The 26,609-nt window shown below is 38.7% G+C and overlaps 1 protein-coding gene across 1 annotated transcript in view; it reads left to right on the top strand.

Annotated features, from left to right (window-relative positions):
- SELENOT (selenoprotein T) overlaps nucleotides 1-26,293 on the top strand; it is a 29,888-nt gene extending 3,595 nt beyond the window's left edge. The window contains exons 2-6 of the mRNA XM_043996840.1: nucleotides 17,216-17,326; nucleotides 19,358-19,484; nucleotides 20,972-21,059; nucleotides 23,205-23,358; nucleotides 25,557-26,293. Of these exons, the coding sequence (XP_043852775.1) occupies nucleotides 17,216-17,326; nucleotides 19,358-19,484; nucleotides 20,972-21,059; nucleotides 23,205-23,323 (445 nt within the window). The 3' untranslated portion in view covers nucleotides 23,324-23,358; nucleotides 25,557-26,293. The remainder of the gene's footprint in view (nucleotides 1-17,215; nucleotides 17,327-19,357; nucleotides 19,485-20,971; nucleotides 21,060-23,204; nucleotides 23,359-25,556) is intronic.
- The last annotated feature ends 316 nt before the right edge of the window (nucleotides 26,294-26,609 follow it).

The following is a 26,609-nucleotide window of genomic DNA, read 5'->3' as shown; positions in this document are numbered from 1 at the left end:
TTTTTCAACTCTTAACAATACTGCTCTGGTGTACTGCTATTACATCAGCATAGCAACACAACACACAAATGGGACCAGAGGGAGACCTGTAGTGTTACTGTTGTTTTTTTTTTAAGCAAAGCAAAACTCCTCTCTTGATCATTACTAAATGCCTCAAGATTGCTACAGTATTTTGTGAGTATTTCGGTTTCACTTACAAATCAATGGAGGGATGAAGTTATGTAATATTGATGGTAACATTGGTTTTCTATGTGGAAAATAAAATTGTAGTTATTTGAGCTTTCAAATTTTGATCTAAAATCAATTTTCTTAATCAGGGGCATAACCAATGAATGTGTTCCTTTCAGTTTTTTGCATTTGTGCATGGAGTGAATTTCATTATGTATAAATGTATTTCACACACTAGTTAAGGTGGTGCTGAGAAAAACAAAAAACCAAGGTTATACTTACTTGTTAGGGACTTCTCTGCCTTGACCCTTAACATTTAATTTTCACTGATAAAGCCTTAATTGTCAGGGTAAGATAATAAGAAGTTTGGAATGCAAGTGTTAGAACCTTCCTTCTGGTTTCTCCTATAAATATGAGGCTTTATATAGTTAAGATTATAACATTTAATTGATGATTGCAGTTTAAAGAGATACTATTGAGCATAGCATTTTTTGTTCTGCCTTTGAGGGAATGATTATATAGTTACTTAAAGTTTTGAGAATTTGACTTGCTCACAGAATGTTAAAACTTTTAGTTACCAAGGTATCAAAATACCAACATAATTTATAATATTAACCTTTTTTTTAATGCACTGTTAATGAGCTTAAGAATTGAAATCTTTTTATTTGTACCACCTATGATTTCAGGAAAAAAACTCTTCCAAATAGAGTTTGTGAATGAAACAACCCCTGTGAGATAGATTTGTCTTTAAATTTCTGTGAGTGTTGAGGTCAGGAAAACAACAAAAATCAAAGCTCTATGGAATCAATATGTGATACAGTGGAAAGAGTGTTAGACTTGGAGTCTGGGACCCTGACTCACATGTCAGATTTGCCAGTTTTGTTACCTGGGTGATCTTGGAGATCTTGATTGGGTTCCATTTTCCTTGTCTGTCAACTGAGGGGTTGGGTCAACAACTGCTAGGTTCCCATCTTGATTTAGACCTTTGAGACTCTCATTGCAGGTGTATTGCAAATGCTCATGGCAGAGAAATGCTGGAGGTTAGGTTAGTTAACTGTGGATAAATATTTTCATTTTCTAGAGTTAAACTCTTAATCTGTCAGTAGCTTGCTGTTGAATTTGGTTCCTAGATAAGAATGGTAAAAATAATTCAGTAACAGAACCTCACATAAAGTGACAGCTGCCACACTTTTCAGATTGAGGTTTCAAAATTTTTTTTAATGTCACCAGAGTATGCAACAACTTTTCTAAAAGCAAAATCTGTAGCATTGAATTAAGCATTGTAACCATAGTAGATGCTATTTGCTTATTTAAAAAAATACAAACTTTATCATTACAGAGTGTTTTAGTATACATGTTAAAAGAGTTTTGATGGGTTTAAAAGTATTATCACCTTTAAAAGCTTCAAACAACAGTTTAGGGCAGCTAGGTGGCAGTTTCATACTGTATTATTTTGGGGTATATCTTTCCATAAAGGATTTACCCAGCATGGATGTTTCAGGGATATTAATGTAGTGATTAGACTCTCCATATGTCATTCCTCAGGCAGCTAGGTGGCACAGTGCATCGAGTGCAGGGCCTGAAGTCAGGAAAACATCTTCCTGAGTTCAGATCTGACCTTAGACACTTACTAGCTGTGATCCTGGGCAAGTCTCTCAACTCTGTTTGCCTTAGTCTCCTCATCTGTAAAATAAGATATAGAAGGAAATAGCAAATCCTCAGTATCTGCTGAAAACCCCCAAGGAGGGTCACAAGATAGAGATGCATCTAAAAAATGATTGAAAGACAACAAACATCCGTTTGCCAACTGGTAGAAAATTTGTTACTATTTCATTTGAAAATATTTCCTAATGTAAATTAATACCTTTTTTTTTCTTTTTGATGTCCTAATATCCCTTTCAGCTTTAACAGAAGTGTGATAGTGCTCCAGTATGTGACTTCATTGATGAGACTAAACCCGGGAAGCTTGTTCACTGGTTCTTCTCAGATGGCAAAGTGAACATTGGCATGCATTGCCTCTTCCCAATTAATGGGGACCTAGATGTTGCAGGAAAAGCCACCTCATATTCCATCCCTTAATGCCAGCAGTAAATTTCCCAGCTCTCTGCTAGGGAGAAAGAAACCTTGCAATTAGGATTTAGCATGAACTAACAATAAGCCTTGATGGAAGGGTTCCTGAACTTTGGTTAGATCTCCTGTGGAGGGTGGAATTTGTGGGAAAACTAGATGCATAGTCTGCCATCAGTGGGAAGAGTTTCTGCAAAGAACTTCATAAAGTCTACATGTCAGTGATGTTACAGTGCCCTAGTGACATTTCGTTTCTTTCTTTTTTTTTTTTTAGTGAGGCAATTGGGGTTAAGTGACTTGCCCAGGGTCACACAGCTAGTAAGTGTTAAGTATCTGAGGCCGGATTTGAACTCAGGTACTCCTGACTCCAGGGCTGGTGCTCTATCCACTGCGCCACCTAGCTGCCCCCCCCCCCCAGTAACGTTTCTAAAACTGTTCTATGGAAAACTGGTATCCTGTGAAGTGTAAGACAGTCCATGAGAAAATCTTGAATCAAGTGAAATCTCCCTCTCAAAATATCAATTATGAAATTGTTTTGAGTACTCAGGTGTTATGGATGGTAACTTTTCAAAATCACAATAGGTTTGATTTCCTCTTAAATTGTTGAAAATTTGCCCAACCCTTTTATATTTGAGGGGATATTCCAGATAACCAGAATCAACATTTATTACTTCCTCTAATACTAAAGTGATGAGCAGCCCACATGAGTTTGGGAAATTTTTCTTTGTTGCAGTTTTTGCCCCTCCCTTCTCTCCTACCTTTCTGTGTTCCTTCATCCCTTTCCTGTTTCTCTTTCCAGAAGTAAGAAAGCATGAATTTGCTTTTTTTTTGGGGGGGGGGGGGATGAAGGTTAAGTGACTTGCCCAGGGTCACACAGCTAGTGTCAAGTGTCTGAGGCCGGATTTGAACTCAGGTCCTTCTGAATCCAGGGCCCCTGAATCCACTGCACCACCTAGCTGCCCCCATTTGCTTTTAACACATACCCTGCTATCACTAATCATTGTATATTAGTCATGATTTCCATGTCTTAGATTAAGTGTATATACTACTAAAACTCCATAAAAGATGAAAATACACATGCCTTTTCTTCTTCGTCTTCTTCTTCTTCTTCTTTTGCAGGCAATGGGGGTTAAGTGACTTACCCAGGGTCACACAGCTAGTGTCAAGTGTCTGAGGCCGAATTTGAACTCAGGTACTCCTGAATCCAGGGCGGGTGCTTTATCCATTGTGCCATCTAGCCGCCCTGTGCGTTAATCTTCTAAAAATTAAATCTCACAACATTCCTTTGTAACTAAGAGCACAGGAAAGCTATGGAGGAATTAAATGAGTTTTTAAAAAAGGTTCTTATACTGTGAGATCTAGAACTAGAAGGCAGTAAATCATCTAGCTTAACCTCTGCATTTTACAGATGGAAAAACTGAGGCCCAGAGAGGTTGTGACTTGTCCAGAGTCTTACAGTCAGTAAACAAAACAATTGAAACCAATGTCCATGCTGGACTCCAGATCCTGTCTTCATTGTACTAGGCTGTTTTTCTAGCTGAAGGAATAAGACTAAGAGAACAAATCCTCTTTCAGTGCATCAGCTCATTGGAGTCTTAGAGTGATTCTTACCAAATGATAACTTCATGGTTGGCATGTGTAAACAAGTTCATGGGAATCTCTGCCTTCTTCTGTCTCATTGGGAAGGAGGTGGCGCTCTTTGTTGCTGTAAGACTACAGGGACAGGTCAGTCTCCCTCAGCACACCTTCCCTTTTGTATCCGCGGGCAGACCGAGCTTCACAGTGCTCGTAGCTGACGTGGTGCTTAAGCATCAAGAGGGCAAGAACTTCAGAATGACATGCTGATGTTCACACAGGAGGGAGTGCAGAGCAGAGTTTGAAATGAGCTCCTTTAGCTCCAGCTTACGTGTTGTTTCCACTCTGTGTACTGTGCCTCACTGTGCCAGCCGTATATTACAAGAACAAAGAAGATTCATATCATTTTAGGTAAAGCATAGTTACTGAATTTGAGGTGGAAAAGGAAGATATTGTTAAATGACAGAAGAAACACCAATGAAATTTTCACCCAATGTGCTTTTTTCCCCTTTCTTTTTTTTGAGACTGGTCTCCCTTTTGTGCCTGGGCTTGAAGTACAGTGGTTACTCACAGTGATCACCATGGAAGTTTTGACCTTCTCTGTTTCTAGACTGGGCCAGTTAACTCCTCTTAGGCAGCCTGGTACCCTCCCTTCCCTGACTCCCTGGAGGTTTACCTATGGGCGAAACTGAAGTTCAGGTACCTCAGATCCCCTCCCGGCTTTCCTAGCAGTAGGGATCCTAAGTGTGTACCACCCCACCCTGCATGGACCATTTCTCTCCTTTTGTTTGTGGGCACAGTGTAGTGAAAGGAAAAGACAGTGTGCCGAATGCCATAAAGACAGGCACCTCATCTCCCCTTTACCAGTGTGTGACCTTGAACAAGTCACTAGTGGTTTTGAGCCTCTACTTATTCATGGGGGGTTGTGAGCATAATAAGTAATATATGTGAAAATACTTTATAACTGCAAAGCATGCTCTCCCTCTCTCTCTTTCTCTCTCTCTGTATGTGTATACACACACACACATAAACAATTTTATGCTACTTTCTAATTGTAATCAACTGATTTTCTCTAGGCTTATTTCGCCTGTTCTAGACTGAGTTCCTAGAAGAAAGGGACCATGGGACCATGAAAAAGACTTAAATTCATCAGAGGGTTGGTCTGGATGTTTTCTAAGATCTCTTCTAGCTTTAAATACTATGGTCCTGTGAGATTGGGTTTGTTTTTTGTTTTGAACTACTAGGAAATTACTCTTTACCTATTATACTTCACTCTATATCATACCAGCACAGTGTCAAGACTTTCTCCAGTCTTTCACACCCCTCATCTTGTTAGAAAAGACAGAATCAGACTAAGTTTGTAGTTTCATATGACACTACTGCATCTATCCTTATCATTTGTTAGGCCTCCTCCCAGGAGGCAGTGCGATATAATGGTATAATGCTAGATAGAAGTTGGGAGAGATCTGCCTTTGAATTCCATACCGGGCACTGACTGTGTGACATTAAACAAGTGATTTAACCTTTCTGAGAATCACTTTCCTCATCTTTAATTGGGGATAATAATACTTATCCTATAAAAATACTCTTGAAAACCTTAAATTGCCTTATAAGTGCCTTTTCATTTTGTGTGTGTGCATTTCCTTATAAAATCTGAGCTTTTGGGCTTTCCTTTGCCATTTACAGCGGATTCTTTAGATCAGAAGTACTTAACTTTTTTTTTCATGGACCCCTTTGGCAGTTTGTTGGAGACTGAACCTATTCTCAGAATGATGTTTTTAAAATGTGTAAGGTTACAAATGAAGCCAGTTATTATGAAATATGGTTATCATAATATTTTTTTTATTTTTTGGTGAGGCGCTTGGGGTTAAGTGACTTGCCCGGGGGTCACACAGCTAGTAAGTGTTGTGTCTGAGGCTGGATTTGAACTCAGGTCCTCCTGACTCCAGGGCTGGTGCTCTATCCACTGCGCCACCTAGCTGCCCCTTATCATACTATTTTTAAAAACAAGTATCCAGAACCCAGCTTAAGAACCCTTGTTTAGATGCTTTGCCTTCCCTCTGGTCATGATTGAATAGCCAGTTTCCTTGTAAAAATAATCACCTATTTCCCAAGATCCATGTACTCTCAATACTATAATCACCGGGTCATACGTAACTTTTCTTTGGATTTTCTGAAATCAGTTTTTCTAACATCTTGGTAGGTACCTGCCAGAGTATGCTCGATGTTTTTATTCCTTTCTATTATTACAATTTAGATGAAGTCACTTTCTCTTAAGTTTCATGCCATTCCTACACCCACAGTTCTTTTTGAGTCAGAGCAGCAGTTTCCCTTGTTACTTCTATCTTATCTTTGAGATGAAACTGTCAGCAAGGCAAGACAAGAATCAATCCTAGTTCTGCTTTTAGCAGACTATGACTTGCAGCAGATGTCAGGATAGTTGAAGTCTCTCCTCACAACTGTAGTTTGCCTTTGTGTGGTTTTAGAATCTTTATTAGGAAACCACTCATTCACTTGCTGCCCAATAAATCCATTTCACCTGCTTTAGAAAATAACATTTGATAACCAATCCAGTTTCATACTGTTATTTTTGTATATACCTTTCCATAAGGGATTCACCCAATGTGGAGAAGAAAGAAGGTCTCTGGTTCTTTTAGTGTTTCCAGGGATGTTAACTAGGCTCTCTTCTTATGTCATTCCTTACTCTGTCTATACTCAATATTTGATCTACCTCTTTTCCCAGTGATATGTAGACTTCATAAAATCTTTCACACCACTTCTTGTAACAAATGTAATGACAGCGTATAGCATATTTTACTTATTAATTGCCTTTTGGATCACCAGCAGTTTTTAAATGCCAGTCATGGCTTTCTAAGCCCCAAATATGTTTTTTCCCATTTTGATCTTTTCCCACTTCTATTCATGTGCTACTGGACACTGGAGAAAGTCATGTAACTATGCCAACAGAGTTGAATACTAATTTGTTATCTAGTCTCAATTGGGCTCTTGATTTTGCATGACAGTCATTTTGTTCTTCCCTGATTTTTCTATGTCATGCTCCAGAACAATGATTCCAAGCCTTTTCCTCTCTCTTCATACCAGTAACTTCTCCCTACTTCAGCCAAAGATCTTGCCTCTTATTTTCCTGAGGAAAATATAGACCACCTGTAGTAGTCTCCTTTTTGTCCTCTCTTCCATATTTAGGGTTCCTCTTCATTATCCCCAATTCTCTCCTTTGAAAACAGCATTTCTGGCACGGATTTTTCCCCCAACTGTCCAGCAGCAAATGTAGAGGTTGTCTTGTATCCACTTCTGTTTTGGATTATCTGTATCATCATTGTTGATGGAATTTCAACCTATTTCCTCTTAATCTGTTTAAGAGAACATAAGGGTGGGGCAGCTAGGTGGTGCAGCAGATAGAGAATCGGCCCTGGATTCAGGAGGACCTGAGTTCAAATCCAGCCTCTAACTTGACACTTGCTAGTTGTGTGGCCCTGGGCAAGTCACTTAACCCTCATTGCCCTAAAAAAAAAGAGAGAGAACATAAAGGTAACAAAAACATTTGTGCTTGTTTTGCCACCAGCCCCAAAGTTATGTATGCTACAATCTAAACAAGATGGTCTATAATCCAGTACTACAGACAAAGAAAAACATTAAGATGTTTAATCTAAAAGCTGCTGATTCGATAAAGGAATAGAGGAAAAATTGCTGTGAAGAAAAGGATTTTCTTCTGTGAACTTTGAGGGGAACTGCTAGGGCAGGAGTTGGGGGGGTATTGTTGAATTATTTTGGTTTTTTGATACAGGACTTTTTTTTTTTTTTAGTGAGGCAATTGGGATTAAGTGACTTGGCCAGGGTCACACAGCTAGTAAGTGTTAAGTGTCTGAGGCTGGTTTTGAATTCAGGTACTCCTGACTCCAGGGCCGGTGCTCTATCCACTGTGCCACCTAACTGCCCCCAGCCAGATATGGGACATTTTTAATGATATTTTGATAGTTCTTTTTACCCCATTTTGGCAAGTGATAAGATAGGGATCCTCCCTCAAGCTCCCCTCTCCCCAGCAAATGCCTGTCATAGAATACTGGCTGGTTGCAAGTGAGCCTAGAATTGTAGAATGGATGAATGAGCACCCTAGTGATTCAGCCTAAATCAGTACAGAGATGTTGGATGTGAAAGGTCCTATTATTCTTAGACTAGACCAGGACTGGAAGATAATGAGGGCCAGGCCAAGTCAATGGACCTTCAATTAAATGTTAATTAGCCTAGTCTGGAGAGTTCCTTTTATATGCACATATGACATATTGCCTATGCATTTTTATATACTATTTTTCCTTGTGAATAAATACCAGGAAACCAACTCCAGTGGTTTAGAGCATGGTACAGCAAGGGTAAGAAGGGAAGGAAGAAGAGCCTCAGGTGCCCAAGCAAGGTGTTCATCTACAATGGTAGCAGATGAAGGAGGAGCAGATCGGGACTGCTCACCAAGCACTCTAAGAGCCAGAAAGGTCAGGGTGGGGAGGACTCTGCCTCAAATGGGGTGTAGTGAGTAGTGAGGGGTAGAAATAAGTAGATAGAGAGACTTGACTCAAGAGCAAGGCCCTCTGGAGTAGTTCTGAAAGGAGCTGGTGTCCCTGGGAAGCTGCCTTGGCTCAGAAAGGGTTTAAGTTCCAGATCCTTTACAGCAGTGCTCGTGTGCGCCCCCCCATAATATCATAGATCAAGCAGACTGACTTCAGTATTAAAGGAGAAAAAGTAGTTGTAAAAACAATAGAGATGTGAGCTTGTTACAAGGCTATCATCACACCAGTTGAGTTTTAAATAATTGACTGTCATATTTCAGTTATCAATCTTAAACCACTGAGGACCAAATTCAGACTCTGCTTCTGTACACAGCTCACCAAGAGCAATGAACAGTTAAGTACAGAACAAACAAGCCTCCCCCCTCCCTCCCCCCCAAAAGCCAGCTAAGAACAGTTCCCAGGCTTGCTGCTTACTCATTGCAGAACACTATTGAACCTGTCTGTATCCCCTTTGACTGATGATATTCCTGTCACCTCCCAAGAATGTTGTGACAAACTATCAAAGGACTAGAACTATTAGTATGAAGTGATGTTTGAAGGTGATAAAAAGGACAGAGGGGGATGTTAAAGAATTTCAGAACTTAAAAGGGGATTCTCAGGGTTAAAAACACCACTGTCACATAATTATTGAGCATCTGGCCCCAAGCACAGGGCAGTACACACCGCATCGCTTGGCATATAGAACATCTGTGAAAGAGAACAGCCATATTTCAAGGGACAAATGATAAAACATTGAAGGTTCAAGGAGAATGGAGCTGTGGGACACCTATTTGGATATGTATAGACATCTCAGACTCAAAATGTCCAAGACAGAACTATTTATGTTTCTCATTAAACACAATTACACTTCCTTCTAACCTTTCTATTTATTTATTTATTCACTCATTCATTCATTTATTTATTTTTGGTGAGGCAATTGGGGTTAAGTGACTTGCCCAGGGTCACACAGCTAGTGTCAAGTGTCTGAGGCTGGATTTGAACTCAGGTCCTCCTGAATCCAGGGCCAGTGCTCTATCCACTGTGCCACCTAGCTGCCCCTTAACCTGTTTATTTTTGTCAAGGGCACCCACAGGCTTCTGGTTTTGTAAGCATAGAATCATCCTAAACTCTTCTCTTTCCCCTGTTCACTCTATCTAGTCAGTTACCAAGTCATGTAAATTCGAATTCTTTACTCTATCTCATATCCATCTCCTTGGCTCCACTCACACAGTCATCACCCTCATTAGAGTCTGTTACCTCTTGTCTGAACTTTTGAAATAACTTCCTAATTGGTCTCCTTGCTTTCAGTCTTTCCCCTTTTCTAATCTGTCCTCCACACAGCTGTCAAATTGGCATTCCTAAAAGGCATCTGTCACTCAAATGTTCAAGAAGTTTCAGTTGTACCCCCTTGCCTCCAGAGTAAAAGACAGACTCCTCTCATTGGCATTTAAAGCACTTCACAGTCTGGTTGCAACCTAGCTTGACATACTTATTTCACATTATTCCTCCTTACTCTGCAGTCTAACTCTGGCCTGTTGGCTCTTTCCCATGTAGGACATTCCATTTCCCACCTTCTTTCCTTTGTATAAGTCATCCTCTGTGTCTGAAATGCACTGTTTTTACCTGCTTCTTGGAATCCCTGGCTTCAACTCAGGCATCACCTTCCATAAAAGGACTTTCCTAATTCCCCAAGATGTGAAAGTTTCTGTCCCCTCCCAGCTCTCTCCTTTAAACTGTTGTACATACATTTTGTATTGACTTAATCTGTGTATATGATGTATCTCTCCAGGACACTGCAATGTTCTTGAAGGCAAGGACTTAAAAATTTTTGTCTTTGTATTCCCAGAACCTGGCACAGTGACTTGCACATAGTAGGTACTTAATAAATTATTTATGAAATTAAATGATCTAGGATTTAGATTCTTCCTTCACAAAGTCCTTCTCAAATGCCTTATTATGTGGTCGTTGTGAATCTGGGCTTCTGAAGAAGTCCTCATCATACAATAGTGACTTGCCCAAAGTTACAAAACAATTACGGACAGAGTTAAGGGGCAAGCTAGTTCTCCATACCCTATTTTCTTGTATCAGCAGTTTCTAATTTTTTTAAAAGTTGGTCTAATCAACAAATGTTTTTATTAAGTACATACTATATGCCAGGCACTGTGCTAAGTTCAGGGATACAAAGAAAGTTAAAAGACAGTCCCAGGGGCAGCTAGGTGGTGCAGTGGATGGAGCACCGGCCCTGGAGTCAGGAGGACCTGAGTTCAGGTCTGGTCTCAGACACTTAACACTTACTGGCTGTGTGACCCTGGGCAAGTCACTTGGCCCTAATTGGCTCACTTAAAAAAAAAAAGACAGTCCCTATTCTCAAGGGACTCAGTCTAATGGGGTAGATGACATGGGATAAACAACAATGTACCAACAAGATAAACACTGCATAAACTGGGGAGAATCAGCACAGGGAAGGCCTTAGCATGAAGGGAAATCTGGAAGGCCTTATTATAGAAGGGAAGAGAACGCTTTAAATGAGAAGCTACCATGGAGATTGTAGGGAAAAGTTTTTATGTCATTGTCTATAAGACCCGGAACAAGAGTAATGAAAAGAAGTCTGTAGGGTGATTCAGTTCAATGGAAATTGAGGTGGTGTTTGTTAAGAACTGAGCGTGGGGAGGCCTGGGGATGCAAGATCGAGAAATCCCTACTTTCAAGGAGCTTACATTCTGTCCCAGATAATGATCAATTTTGACCAGTTGTGGCATGGCACCATCACCTGGTAAGCCCCTATTTCCATGGTTTTCAGTTAGCTAACACTGCTCCTCCCCAGCTTTTATACTACCTCCTACACTGGATCTGTTCAGGTTTTTCCACTGAATAACTTTCAAAACTGTCTAAAATAATATTTTTTGAAAATTCAGCAAAAGCTTCCTTAAAAATAATGGAACCCCCATATTTTCCTCTTTATATTTAAAAATATTAAAATCAAGACTTTATGGTCACAGCTATGCATGAATGTCTACAGTATACATATAAATTATTTTTGTAGATAGATTGCTACAGTAAATGTGTATGTGTACATAACATATGTAAATGCCATTATTTTTTCAGATACTTATGTAAGGAAAAACTTCCTAACAATTAGACATTTCCCAAAGTAGAATGAATTGTCTCCGGAAGTCGTGAGTTAGCCATCATTGGTGTCTTCAAGCAGTGGTGGGATGACTACTTGTTTAGGGAGGTCATAGAAGGTGTTAGTGAAATCTGGGTAGGATTTGGTGAACTTTGAATTCCTCAACAGCTCTTGGGTGCTTTGTGCCCCAATTTTGAGAAAAAAGTCACCATCCCTAGACAGTTTTTCCCTCCAAACTATTTTCTCCTTATAACTGTAATTACTACTGCAAAGGCTTCTCAAAATGGAACTTATTTTGCCTTTTATCAAGGCAGACAACTCAATAAAAAGAGAAACTCAACTGAGGGCGTACAAGAGACTGATAACAAGTAGAGCTATTGCTGTTGTCTTCAGATCTAGTTGGCACTCAGTATCCATTTGCCCTCCCAGTTTTCTTCTTCTCCCTTTTAACCACTGTAGTCTTCAGTGAAGGGCTATCGAGGGCTGACACAAGCCTGATACAACATAGTAAAGGCACTAGAATTGAACTGTAGCTCCAGCAGCTTCTGGGTCATTCACCTGAACCAAAAATGCTTCAGCCCCAAACTTGGCAGGAAAAGGAAATGTGAAATGTAACCATGAGCTGCTTCCCAAGCCCTTGCTCCATGCTGCTGCTCTTTTATTTTTTAAAACTTTCTATTTAAAGCAATCTTTTGTTCTAAGCAACAAAACATTACTGAAGAAAGGAAAATATATTATTTCTAGATTTGAATTTTCATCTTTTATATAAGAATGAATGAGTTATTGCTCTTTACTAAATGAAAGTGAAAAAAGCAGATTGGTTGGCGTTACCATGGGTATTAGCAGACCAGGACCCCAAAATTCATGTTCTGGAGTAATAATGTAATGAAATCAGAAGTATATAAGTGCTGCATAATCAAAGCATTTCAACAGTTTAATTTAGAAGAGAATAATACATACTAAGAAAATTCATGTTACTTACAGGAATCAACTTTTGTGGGTAATTATAAATATTAAGTTATCAATAATTTTTTCTCCTTGCAGAATATCTTTATTTTTTTGCCCAGGGTCACACAGCTAGTAAGTATTAAGTGTCTGAGGCCGGATTTGAACTCAGGTACTCCTGACTCCAGGGCCGGTGCTCTATCCACTGTGCCACCTAGCTGTCCCCTATTTTGTTGATAATAAACATTTTGTTTAAAGTTTTGAGTTCCAAAGTCTATCCCCCATTCCCTCTCTCGCCTCCCCCCTCCCTGAGGTGGTAAGCAATCAGATATAGGTTATGTATGTGCAATTATGGAAAGTATTACCATATTAGTCATTTTGTATAAGAAAACCTGAATAAAAAATAAAAATGAAAGAAAGTGAAAAATAGCATGCTTCAGTCTGTGTTGTCAATATCATCAATTTTTTCCTTGGAGGTGGAAAGCATGCTTCATTATTAGAACTTTGGGATTGTCTTGGATCATTGTATTGCTGAGAATAGTTAAGTCATTCATAGTTCTTCATCAAACATTATTGATGTCACTGTGCACACACAACATTCTCCTGGTTCTGCTCACTTCATCAGTTCATACAAGTCTTTTCAGGCCTTTCTGAAATTGTCCTGCTTATCCTTTCTTATAGCACAATAATATTCCATCACCATCACGTACCACAGCTTGTTTAGCCATTCCCCAATTGATGGGCATCCCTTTGATTTCCAATTCTTAGCCACCACAAAAAGCTGCTAAAAATATTTTTGTACAAATAGGTCTTTTTCTCTTTTTTGGGATGTCTTTGGCATATAAACCTAGCTGGATCAAAGGGTATCCACGATTTTAGAGCCCTTTGGGTATAGTTCCAAATTTCTTTGCTTTATTTCAAGTAACTTTTACTGCCTTTAACCCGTTCATGCCCTCACCTTCCTGCCCAAAATATGTCAAGAGAGGTTATTAGCAAGCAAAATCTGATTGAGGAAGAGTCCACTATTATTTCCTGAATTGTAATAGAAATCATTAACTTAAAGGAATGTCACTGAGATTCTTCTAGAAAACCCATATAATGTATTTGCTGTGCTTTTAAAAAACTTCAGACCATGGAATGCTTTTTAATATTTAACTTGTATTAACACAGCACTTTGAGCTGTAAAAGTCAAGTTTTTCATTGACTAGAATCATAAAGTTAGGTTACAGTGTTATACAATGTTACTTGCATGTTGTCACTTCATTTCCTTTTTTTTTTTTTTAGGCAATGGGGGTTAAGTGACTTGCCCAGAGTCACACAGCTAGTAAGTGTCAAGTGTCTGAGGCCGGATTTGAACTCAGGTACTCCTGAATCCAGGGCCGGTGCTTTAACCACTGCGCCATCTAGCTGCCCCCATTTCCTATTTTTAAAACTAAGTTTGTATTGACATTTCTCTTTCTTATATCATCATGGTTATCCAAAGTATCCCTTCCCAGAGAGCCATCCAATATAACAAATAGTTGGTTTTTTTTTTGAGAGAAAAAAAAAATCTAAAAACATGTGCAATGTATAATTTGTGGGGACATCTCACCTTCACAAAGGGATAGGCGAGAGTGTTCTGTCATATCTCTTCATTGGAGTGATCCTTGATCTTTAGAGTTTTATTACATTTGCTTTCAACTTTTTGGTATGTTTTTTCCATTTATCTTGTCGTTCCTGTTTCCTTGGCTCTGCTTACTTCACTCTGCATCAATTCATGTATCTCTTTCCATGTTTCTCTGTATTCATCGCACATCATTTCTTTCAACACAGTAATATTCCATCGCATTCACATACCATAGTTTGTTTAGCCATTCCCCAGTAGAATTTAATCTCCTTGATGGTGGGGATTGTTTCCTTGCTTGACTTTGTATTCCAGTGCCCGGAAGTTTGAGCTAGTTTGAGTTTGAGGGACTTATTTCTGAAAGCATTTATTGCCCTTTAAGAATATGGGGGGGGGGCGCAGCTAGGTGGCACAGTGGATAGAGCACCGGCCCTGAAATCAGGAGTACCTGAGTTCAAATCCGGCCTCAGACACTTGACACTTACTAGCTGTGTGACCATTGCCACACAAAAAATAAAATAAAATAAAAAAGAATATGGGGGGCGGGGCGGCTAGGTGGTGCAGTGGATAAAGCATCGGCCCTGGATTCAGGAAGACCTGAGTTCAAATCCGGCCTCAGACACTTGACACTAGCTGTGTGATCCTGGGCAAGTCACTTAACCCTCATTGCCCTGCCTCCCCCCTACCCCCCAAAATATAGGGGTATCGAAGTGGGCTTTTAAAAGGATGTGATTAAAAATACAAGGTAGTTTTAAAAATGTTTCAACATATTAATGATGACTCAATTATCAGGTGTTTGTATGTCTAAAGCCCCAGAATATGAGTAGTTTTCATTTATAATTTATAATTAATTTATGTGCTCAGTCACCAAAGCCCTAATTTAAATGTGTTGGCATTTTCTCTCTATATATTCTTGTCCCCCTTTTCTTCTTGTAAGCAAACAAATGTCAAGCAATGATACCTGGGATACACTTCCCCAGTGAGTCCCCTCAATTAACTGAGCCCCTGGGCAACATCTCCTGACCCAACTAGCCTCTTGTGGTTTTGGCCAGAAGGGTAGGGGCTCTTTCAGACCCTCTTCCTTTGGCCAAAAGGGGGAAATGACAAAGTAAAATTTAGACTCCCTGTTTCCAGAGCTAAGGTTCAGCAAGCAAGCTGCCCCCTGAGCTTGGCAGGACAACAATCCTTTGCCAGCACTCTCTGGATGATCTCACCCTCTGGGCTAGTCACACAATTCACCAGGTGTTCTCTGGTCAAAGACAAACACTGGACAAAGTCAGAATGTCCTGCAGTAAATCAAACTTGTCACATACTTGCTGCCCCCTCATTGTTAGGGATACAATTCACTGATCAGTCACTAGTGTAAGTATTGAGATCTCCCCATGCTACTTCGGATCCTCCCCCCCCACTAGGCATGGGGCCCCAGCACATGTGTCTATAACTCTACCTTGCTTGTAAGCCTTTTTTCTACTTGGAAAATAAACTTTCTAATTTGGGGGGGGGGAGAATATAGGGGTGCCTCTGAACTGTTGTGATAAAAATGTGGAATAGGAAAATACCAAGCACTGACCTCAGTGTCAGTGGTACTATACTTAGGTAAATATTGCTACATTTAAATCATTTAAATTGTAAGCTCCTGGAGGACTGGGCATTTTTTTGTTTGTTTTTGGTTTTGATCTTATCTCTACTACTTTGGACAATGCTTGACCAATAGTAGGTGGTTAATAAATGTTGATTGCTTGAGTTAATCAGGATAAAAAAAATATATAGAGATACCCTCCTCAGTATTTTAGATATATTTTTAGAAAATGGGCAAAGTAAGATTTTAAAAAATTCGCTCAGTTTTTAAATGTAAATAGACGTGTAGATTTTATATCTAGAATGTCTTTCATTTATATTAGCCCAGGTCTAAATCGTTTTAACTGCCAGCTATTATACAGTGTTCTATCTCCTGATCTGGCTGTGTGATCTGTTGGTTTGCTCTAAGGATTCCTAGATTCCAATATGTACCTAAAGCTAGATTAGATTATAACAGAATTTTAATTAGTGACTTCCTAAATGATAAGCTTATGGCCTTGGAAGTATGTTTCCAAAACTGTTGGACTTTCTGCTGGTTAATCTTTTCCAAGTATATCTGTCCCATTTCTCTGTTTTCCCCATTTCTTTGTATTTGCGGTGTCTGGCACATGGTAGGCACTTGATAAATGCTTGTAGAATCGAATTGATTATAGTGTTCTCCATTACATTTCCATTTTCTTGACATCACACAATAACCATCAGGTAGGTCAGTTGGTGACTTACTACAGAGCTAGAGCATGTTAATTGCTGCTGATTTCTTCTAGATGCTTCTATTTTCTAGATTAATTTTCTGGATTATTTTTTTTTTAGAGTAAACTAGAATCTCAGAGGTAGAATTATCTAATATAATTAGCTAGATATCCCTTAGTGAGTCACATAGCTCCTTAGTGGAAGTGCTTGGTACTCCTGACTTCCAGTCTGGTATTCTTTGTACTACAAAATTGGAAGACAAATATTTCCCCCTACTTATTGTCCTTTTCTACTCCATGCCCTTGTTCTTCCCCCTGCCCCCTTCTTTTCTTGTTTAGTCATTTGCAGAACTAAGTACTTCTAATCTCATCACTTCCAAGCTCAAATTTCAGAAGAATGAAATAAACTAGTAGAGTATTTCTCCCATGCTTTATGCTCTGAAAGTAACTTTCCCCCTTTGTTCCAAAGGTTTATTATTTGTGATGGCTTTATTTACTGATGTACTTTTTTTTCATTCTTTTTTTCCCCCTTTTTGGGGCAACGAGGGTTAAGTGACTTGCCCAGGGTCACACAGCTAGTAAGTGTCAAGTGTCTGAGGCTGGATTTGAACTCAGGTCTTCCTGAATCCAGGGCCAGTGCTTTATCCAATGTGCTACCTAGCTGCCCCCCAATATATTTTAAAAACACTAATTATATGTGTATCCCTTTTAGGGAGAAAGGAAGAATGAGCAGGAATTTGCTGCCAGCCATTATTGGCTTTAGTCCATTGTTTAATGTGTTTTAACTAGAACCATTTGATAATAACAGAGGTAGTAATTACTGGGCTTCTTACAACTGTGCCTAGATAAATCTTAGTAAATAGTTCTATCATTTAACAGAAATACCATTTTTTTCCCCTTATAGTGTTTCCTGAGGCTATAGGCGGGTGTTTGAAGAGTACATGCGGGTTATTAGCCAGCGGTACCCATACATCCGCATAGAAGGAGAGAATTACCTCCCTCAACCAATATATAGGTGAGTACATTATAGTACATTACAGTAAAACTGATGAGAAATAAAGGAATTGACTTCTGAGCTTAACAGATTGGTTTAATTAAATTGAAGTCAACTGCCTTGTATTTTCTTTCCTCATCAGGGTAATGGTACTTCTTTGCAAGTAACTTAAGCATGTTTATATAAGTAGAAGATTTTTAATGTTTAAAATTTTTTTAAGGTATTATCTTCAAAACAGAATTTTACTTAAATATTTTACTCATACATTTAAAAATCATTTTTCACTTTTTCATTTAACAAGCTTTTATTTTCTCTTCCTTTCTCCTACTCCTCCCCTCCTTCAGCAATTGAAAAATCCCCAAACTCTTCCTAACAAACATGCATAGGCAAGCAAAACAAATTCCCACATTGGTCATATCCAGAAGAATATGTCTGATTTTGCATTCTGTGCCTATCACTTCTCTGTCAAGCAGTTTTTTAGCATTTGAAGTTGTAGTTGATCAGAATGTTGATCAAAGTTTTTCAGAGTTGTTTGTCTTCATAGTGTTGTTATTGTATAAATTATTCACCTGATTCAGCTCACTTCCTACTTATCAGCGCTTACAGGTCTCCCCTAGGCTCCCCAAAACTGTCTCTTTCTTACTTTTTTTTTTTTTGCTGGCAAATGTCTGGGGTCACACAGCTAGTGTCAAGCGTCTGAGACCAGATTTGAACTTAGGTCCTCCTGAATCCAGGGCCTGTGCTTTATCTACTGCGCCACCTAGCTGCCCCAAAACTGTCTGTTTCATAATTTCTTCTAGGACAATACTATTTCATTACATTCACATACCATAATCAAAAAGAGTTGCTGAAAATATTTTTATTCATATGGATCATTTCCCTCTATTTTTTTTGGATGTTCTTAAGGTAAAGGCCTACTCAATGGCAGGTCAAAGTGCATGCAAGGTTCAGTAACTTTTGGGGCTTAGTTCTAAACTGCTTTCCAGAATGACTAGAGATCAATTCACAGATCCACCAACAGGCCCAACACCAGTGGACCTGTTTACCTGCATTTCCCTTTCCTGTCAACTTTGCCAACTTAATGGGTTGGGTATAGGGTACAGAACCTTGGACTTGTTTAATTTATATTTTTCAAATAATGATTTGAAGCATTTTTTTCACATAGGCTATTGATAATGTAGATTTCTTCCTTTGAAAACTATTTCATATGCTTTGACCTTTTATCAGTTAGGAAATGGCTCTTAAAAATTTGAATCACTTCCTTAAATATCTTGGAAATGAGACCTTTATCAGAGAAAGATTTTTTTCTCTTCGGTTAACTGTTTCACTTCTAATCTTATCTGTATTTGTTTTGTTTGTGCAAAATCTTTTAAATTTTTTGTAATTTCATGGAGGAAAAATATCAGGAACTCAAAAATCTTCATAAAATGATTCATAAAAAATGTTTTAAGTGCTATGCTTTTATAATCAAAGTAATATTGTAGTCATTTAAACATTTGTTAAGCACCTATTTTTGTGGTAGGTATTGGGGAGACAATAACAATTTTAAAATAGTACCTGTTCTTGATGAACTTATATCTTACAATACTATATCATCAGTATGTGTGTGTGTTTCATGGCATTGTTCAAAAGTGGTTCTTTTTAAATGAAAAATAAATTTTAGTAACTACTTCAATTTATTATATAGTTTTTATATGCTTTTAAGAATATTTTTATACTTTTGAACTAACGTAAAGTGAGAAAGGGACAACTTTATATGAATTTATTACACCAAATACTAACAACAGCTGTAAATAGGAACAGTAACAGCAACAGCAACAAAATGTGTAGTGATACATAAGAAGAAAAGCTCATGAGAGCACATGGAAATGGGATGATTTTGTTATTGTTTTGTTAAAGTTTTTATTATATGCATGTATATTTACATACATTTAGTCTAAAGTAGAAATTTAAAAAAAATTTATAGTTTCATGTATAAATTATTTGTGTATTTGAATGCTGTTAATGGTTATTACACTATAATAAAAATGAATTTTTCTCTTCTCTTGATAGACACATAGCATCTTTCCTGTCAGTCTTCAAACTAGTATTAATAGGCTTAATAATTATTGGCAAGGATCCCTTTGCTTTCTTTGGCATGCAGGCTCCGAGCATCTGGCAGTGGGGCCAGGAAAACAAGGTGTGTAACCGATTCTTCATTTCAAGTTGACCATGAAAGTGTGGGGTTATATTATATTATATTATATTATATTATATTACATTACATTACATTACATTACATTACATTACATTACATTACATTACATTACATTACATTACATTACATTAGCCGGGGCTGCTGGGGGTGGCTTTTGTTTGTTGTGTTTTAGGTACCTAATGATTTTCATTCTTGCATTAGGGATGATGGGCAGCTTTGTGGGTCTTCTTGACTTGGAGGCAGGAAGCCTGGACTTGGATCTGGGCCTTGGCACTGTGTGATAGATCACATGAGATCTCTGGGCCTGGATTTCCTCATGTGGGATGGGGATGTTAATACTTGTACTCCCTACCTCATGGCACTGTTACAGTGAGGAAAGGCCTTTGTGAATCTTAAAGCACTTTGATATGTTGTTATCATTTATTTTTCTCTTAATCTGTCCCATTGTGTATCTTTTCTTGTGAAAGACTGTTTCCTGCTATGTATGCCTTTAGAAACTCATCTTGTGCTCTTTCTTTCTTTCTTTCTTTCTTTCTTTCTTTCTTTCTTTCTTTCTTTCTTTCTTTCTTTCTTTCTTTCTTTCTTTCTTTCTTTCTTTCGGGCAGTGAGGGTTAAGTGACTTGCCCAGGGTCATACAGCTAGCTAGTAAGTGTCAAATGTCTGAGGCTGGATTTGAACTCAGGTCCTCTTGAATCCAAGGCCAGTGCTTTATCCACTGCACCACCTAGCTGCCCTTGTGCTTTTTCTTAACCTCTAATTGGGATAGAATTGCCTAAGCTCCCTTCTGCACAGCAGAGAAGTTCCTTCTTTCTTGTAGATCTCCTTGGCCCTGCCTGGAGAGAGTTCAAGCTATTTCAGTAAGAACTGAGGAGGGGCTCTTGCAAAGAGGGGGTAGGTTGGCATTCATGAGATGGCAGAATGCACCTGTAGTTGTCAGTGACTGTTGCTCTAAGTGATTTTTCTCATATGAACTTCTGATAATTTGCTAGGAATGTGCACCTGGTTATGTTTGGAATTACAGTAACCTTTTTAAAACCCTTTAACAGGTCTCTACGTGAAGTTGCTGAATATTGCATCACTGTTCCTTTGTGAATACTTTTAAAGGATGTTCAATGAACTATACCACGTATATAGTTGTTCTTTTATTATAATTACTTGGACTGTTGGGCTCTTTTTCAGATCTATTTTCTCTAAATCACAAATGGCTTTTTAGAATTTTTGAACTGAATTAGTCCTGAATTTCTTTTTTTATTATTTCTTTACTATAATTGGATGGTGGGAGTAGAAGTAATACTTTGTGTGTAAACTGTAGAAATGTGTGAAGGAAGGGGGACAGAATTTATTGGGTGAAAAAAAAATTGTTTCAGAGAGAAAATGTTGAGTTTGCCACATCATGTATAAAGTATTTTTCTCTCAAAAATCACTTTCTCTGAAATACAGACAACTCTGAATCTTTTTTTTCCTTTTAGGTCTATGCGTGTATGATGGTTTTCTTCCTAAGTAACATGATTGAGAACCAGTGTATGTCAACAGGTGCATTTGAGATAACTCTAAATGGTAGGTTCTAAATATTTTATATTATTTCATATTTCATAATATACTGTATTAATTTTCAGTCAACATCAAGCATAATAAAAATGTTTTTCATGTCATAAATTGTAATATAATGTGATGAGTACAATCTAATGTGTAGTTGCCTTATTCTTGTCCCAAGTGTAGGGAAAACTAGCTAGGGTTTACTTATAAATTAGAAGCTTTAGCACCAAGTTTGGCATTAAGCATTTATTAGTGAAAAAGAGAACACCTGGGTCAAAGAGCCAGGAAAAGACCTGTCTAAACTAGCTTTCTCAGCTTCACCCACACACAGCCTGACCTGGTTCGTCTCTCTAATCTCCTTCCACCACCTCTGAGTCCCAGCCACAAAGAGGAAGTTCTTATGCCTGTGAGAATGGAAGCTCCCTGCAGGTTTGGAAGAGAGGTGGTCCCCATGCACTGCTCCTAGCTAATTGGCTGGTAACATTCAAGTCCATTGATTGACATGACTTGAAGGTGGTCTTAAGTTAGTTAACTTCCTTTAGTTAGTTAGGATTTCCTGGGGGGGGGGGGGGGGAGGTCTGAGTCTACAGCTTCTGAGAACAATACTCTTGAGGGCCAGGCAGGTGTGGCTTCAATCAAATCAATTTTAAGTGGGTTAATCAGTGAAATCAATCACTCTCTCTCAATTCAGTCAATCCATATCAATCTCCTCCAGATGCATTGGCAAATCCCATTATTTTCTCACAATAAGAATCTTGTTCACTAACATACCAGTGAGAGAATAATACCTGTGAATACTGTCAAGGGCACTTTCATCAAGGTTGAGATCTTTGTAGACTTTTATCAACCCCTCATCCACTACACCAAAAGCTGGTGTGTGACAATAGCTAGCATCTCTATTGTAACGATTGGAATAACGCCACCTACTGGAGACCTACTGTAGAAGAGTTCTGCCCATGAAGCAAAGGTCTTTGAGGGCAAGACCAGGAGTCTTTTCTTTGGCGTCAGGAAGTGACGGGGGCTAGTGGGAGGAGGAAGGAAGAGACTGGCGCTCGCTCTCACTCTCTTTCCTTTGGACTCTGGTGGAGAGCGGAGCTAGAAATGTGCTCTCCCTTTAATAGATAGGGATCTAGGCCTTTCTCTTTACCAAATTTTTATTCTCCTTAATAAATGCTTAAGAGTCTAACGCTTGCTAAAGCTTATAATTTATTGGCGACCACTCATTAAATGTTTTAGACAGTTTAGCTAGAATTTTAGCCCTTAACACTATAGTGTTTTAAGGATTACAAAACACTTTGCAATTATCATCTCATCTTACCCTCACAGCAACCTTGGGAGGTAGGTGCTGTTTTTATCCCCATTTTATAGATGAGGAAATCAAGGCAACTAGAGATTAGGTGACTTGTCCAGGGTCTCATAGCCAGTCAGTTTCTGAGGCTGGATTTGAACTGTGAGATTAAAATTGGATATTAGATCATAAATCTACCCTACTTAACCTTTCCGTTAATTTATCTCCCAGACTAGTAAATGGAAGAAGCTTCTGGTTTTCTAGATAGACCTTTTATTGTATGGTAGTCACAAGGTGATGTCGATTAGAAGGATAGGAAAGTAGAAATACAATACAAATCGTCTTAAGTCTAGGCTTAGTCTATATTCTGTATAAAACTCACCAAAACCCAAGGCCACCTTTGGGGAGAGAGACTGAGTCAAGCGCGTGCTGTTAACCGAGAGCCGGGCCAAGTCAAACTCCAGTCCGCGTCTGTCTGTGCAGCGCAGCCAGGAGACCAGCGGAGCAGGAAAAAAGGCCCCACTTCCATTCTCTCCTTGCCTTTTAAGCTCGCACCCCGGAAATCGAGTGCTCAGCAGGCAATCTGGCGTGCGTCATAGGCGGACTGGTGTGCGTAGCTCATGCTGTTGGTCTCCTCCCCAAAAGGGTGGTCCTAAAAAAAAAACTGGCGTCTCTCCATTATCTAACCGACTGTTAAAACTTTTTACCACAGAACTCATGTTGAGCCAGTCTTCCTGATTCTGGTCCAGTCCTCACTTTGGCACCAAGCTGCCTTGAGAAGTACATTAGGAAGTATTTTGATTCTTTAGAGTAAAATATGTTAATTCTAGTTGACCATAGAGGTATCTTTAATTATTTGGATTATGTTCTTTCTGTAGATGTACCAGTATGGTCAAAGCTGGAATCCGGCCACCTTCCATCCATGCAGCAGCTTGTTCAAATTCTTGACAACGAAATGAAACTCAATGTGCATATGGATTCACTCCCCCATCATTGATCATAGCCCCATCTATCAGCCCTGAAAACTCTTTTGTAAGTAGTTAAAATGTACATCCCTCAGCTAACTAGCAACAAGCAGTAAGGACAGGACATATTTATTTCCCTTTTGATTCAGTTTTTAATGGTCTATTTCTTTAATGTCTTTATGGGAACTATTAACACATAAAACTATCATTTGTTGAGTCTACCAGTATGACAAGTTGTGCTTGTATTTGTTCTTTTTCCCTTGTGGTTCAGGTTTCTTAGCATTGGCCTGATCCCCTAAAACTAGATTGAGAATAAGCTATCAACACAATCACCTTGTACTCTCTTGCCCAATTGATAGAGTCTACCTACTCATTGATAAAAAAAATTACTTTGTAAGATGGTTAAGGAATGATATAGTCAGATCACTGTATTGAACTGCATGTGTAGTAGGGCAGCTGAGTTGGACAGTTAGGTGGAACACTGGATAGAGCACTGAGCCTGGAGCCAGGAAGACCTGAGTTCAAATCCAGACTTGGACACTTAACACTGTGTGACCCTTGGCAAGTCACTTAACTCTGTTTGCCTCAGTTTCCTCATCTCTAAAATGAGCTGGAGAAGGAAATGGCAAACCACATTTAGCCACTACATTTGGAATCTACCATTAGAGTCCCTGATATTCTACATAAGAAGGTAGAAATGGCGATAAAGAAAAAATGGCAAAGACCAACTGGACTGGACTGAGTCTACACAGAAGAGGTCTCTGTAGGAAGAGACACAATTTTAAAGATATTAGAGGATTGATTGTGAAATTCCTGAAAGAGGGTGAGTATACCAAACTCTTGGGAAAATCTTTTTTTTTTTTTAAATGAAAAATCCTTTATTTTACTATCACAAACAAGGTGATCACGAAAACATCAGTAATTAGCATGTCATATGCCATTCTCATCTGTATCAAAATTTTCCAAGAAGAATCTCTACAGAGTATTAAGTATATCCTTGAAAATAATGAGAAAGGGAATAAGCAGCCTTTAACAAACAATATTCTACATTTCTACATCAGACTGCATCTTTACAGTTGTATAATAAAGGTATATAGAGAAGAATAGAAGATTTCATGATGTTTGTTCCATTATTGTTTGTTGACTATTAATAAAATTTGATTCAGTCTAGCAAAGTGCAGGCGTAGAGGCTGTCTTCCAATAAAGAGACTATCATGTATATATTAAAATCACGAGATCCCTCCCTTGCATGGTGCAACAACTGAGAACATTTTGGCTTTATAATTATTCGTGCTAATCAAAACATCAAACCAAATGTCCGCTCACTAAAACTGTTTGCCCCTGTTTGGAGGCTATCCAGAGCAGAGTCTGCATGGAAGCAGGCCTCCCTATAAAGACATCCTGCGTATGTTTTGTTTGTGGGTCGCCATGTGCTGAGCTCATCGAGCCCAGGAACACTGCAAAGTCTCCCAAACGGCATCTGCAGTCTCGTAAAATAATTCATCCTAACAGTTGACACAGGAATAACCAAGAGAATGAAGCATCTCTTTCAGCAGGGGGATATTCAATTGGATAGAGAACCCATAAAACTGGTCCATTAGTACAGCTTGGGCAAGGCTATGGAGTCTGAACTGGGCCCGGAATTGAGGCAGGAGGAAGAGCCCGGGATAGGGGCTGCATTTGAGATGCTGTATGCTTCCAACAATCCTAAGTTTTCCTATCTCTTTATTACAGTTTTCCTCCTAGTGATGCTTTGTTGCTATGAATCACAGTTTCCAAAAAGTCACAATTGCCAGTGGTCCAAAGAGTGATGGAGACATGTAGAATGGGAAAAAATAGGCTGAAGTGTTTGACCAGTGACAAATTTGTGTCAAGGAATGGCAGGATTCTGGAAATATGTGTGATGAGAAAAGGAAGTGGGCTGATTATGTACCAAGAGTGAGGGTTATCAGACAGATCTCCCAAGTGCTGCCTGAGTTGGTCAAGGGTGTCTTAGCCCATAAGGGGGCTTGTCCTTGTGAAAGATTGACAGGAGGACATGAACAGGAATGATCCAGATGACACTGGGTACGTCACAGACGTGCTGATGCAGATTGGGAGGGAAAATGCAGCCTTCCTGTGGATGACTCTGGACTTGAGCATCAGGGTAGGGAGTGTGTTTTTACTTTTGAGGAGACACGTTCCTCTCTCCTTGTATCCCATTTTGGGGTAGCTTCTGTGAAATCAGCGGTTTGATACAATGTCTTCTTTATTAATCTATTTCAGGCATTAATGGATTTTTGCAAGAGCAGCGTGGTTGGCACCAATGAAGGCTTGTACCGAAGACAGCACGCTGTTGGTACAGACCAGATGCTTTATTTGCAGCCTCGTTGAACTTCTTGGAAAACCTCAATGCAAGACAGTCTTTCAGTGTTGGCATGTTTTAGAACACTGCACATTCATGGAGTGCAATAATACTGTATAGTTATATATTTTTTAAAGGGTTAATTCAGCCAGTTAATTGTTTTAAAATGCAGGCATTACTACTTGTAACTTTATTTCTTAGTCATGTTTGGGGGGAAAAGTGGCAAATTGAGTTATCTGATTTTTTTTTTTTCTTGAAAGATGTCTGTTACATCTGTTGTGGTTTTATATGAATTCATGTTCTTTTTGTAGTTTAAAATGGATATTTGGGAAAATAGCTGACACTCCCAAGTACTTTACAAAAGTCTGTCAAACATCTCTAATTTGGTTATGTCCTGTTTGTATGGTTTTCAAAATATTGCAAATTGTGAACAGTGCATTATACTAGATTATGAAAAAAAATATATCCTGAGTACAATCCCATTTTTGTGATTACAAGAGAACTACTAAAAGACCAACCGCTTTTTAAATCCTCTTGTCTAGCTCAAGTGTCTTGCCTTGACCAGTCTAATGAATTGATTAACTAGGCCTTTATACTTACCCTAAATATAAAACTAAGCAAATTTAAGTTAAATAAAAAGTTTTCATTTCCTGTGTAATGTGCCTTTAAGCATTCTATTGAATAACTACCTAGCTAAATCTTTTTTCGTTGTTTATAGAAAATCTGAGAATGCCTGCCTTGTCTGAGATACCTCATTTTTCCATTAGCTGAACTGATTGTCTTGTTCAGGAAAATACACTTGTTACCCTCCTTACAGCTTGGCTACTGGAAGAAAAATGACTACCCATTTACCTACTAGGGGAAACATGTTGAATCAGGCTTTTCCTAGATTCCTTAAGTTCGCAAAAATAATATCTGATCCATGGGCTGTTTGAATACATGTGAAAGCAAACCAAATTATAATGGGATTCTAC

The sequence above is a fragment of the Dromiciops gliroides genome, chromosome 3 (genome assembly GCF_019393635.1).
Source record: "Dromiciops gliroides isolate mDroGli1 chromosome 3, mDroGli1.pri, whole genome shotgun sequence".
NCBI classification, from domain to species: domain Eukaryota; kingdom Metazoa; phylum Chordata; class Mammalia; order Microbiotheria; family Microbiotheriidae; genus Dromiciops; species Dromiciops gliroides.
This window is presented reverse-complemented; position numbering and strand designations above follow the sequence as displayed.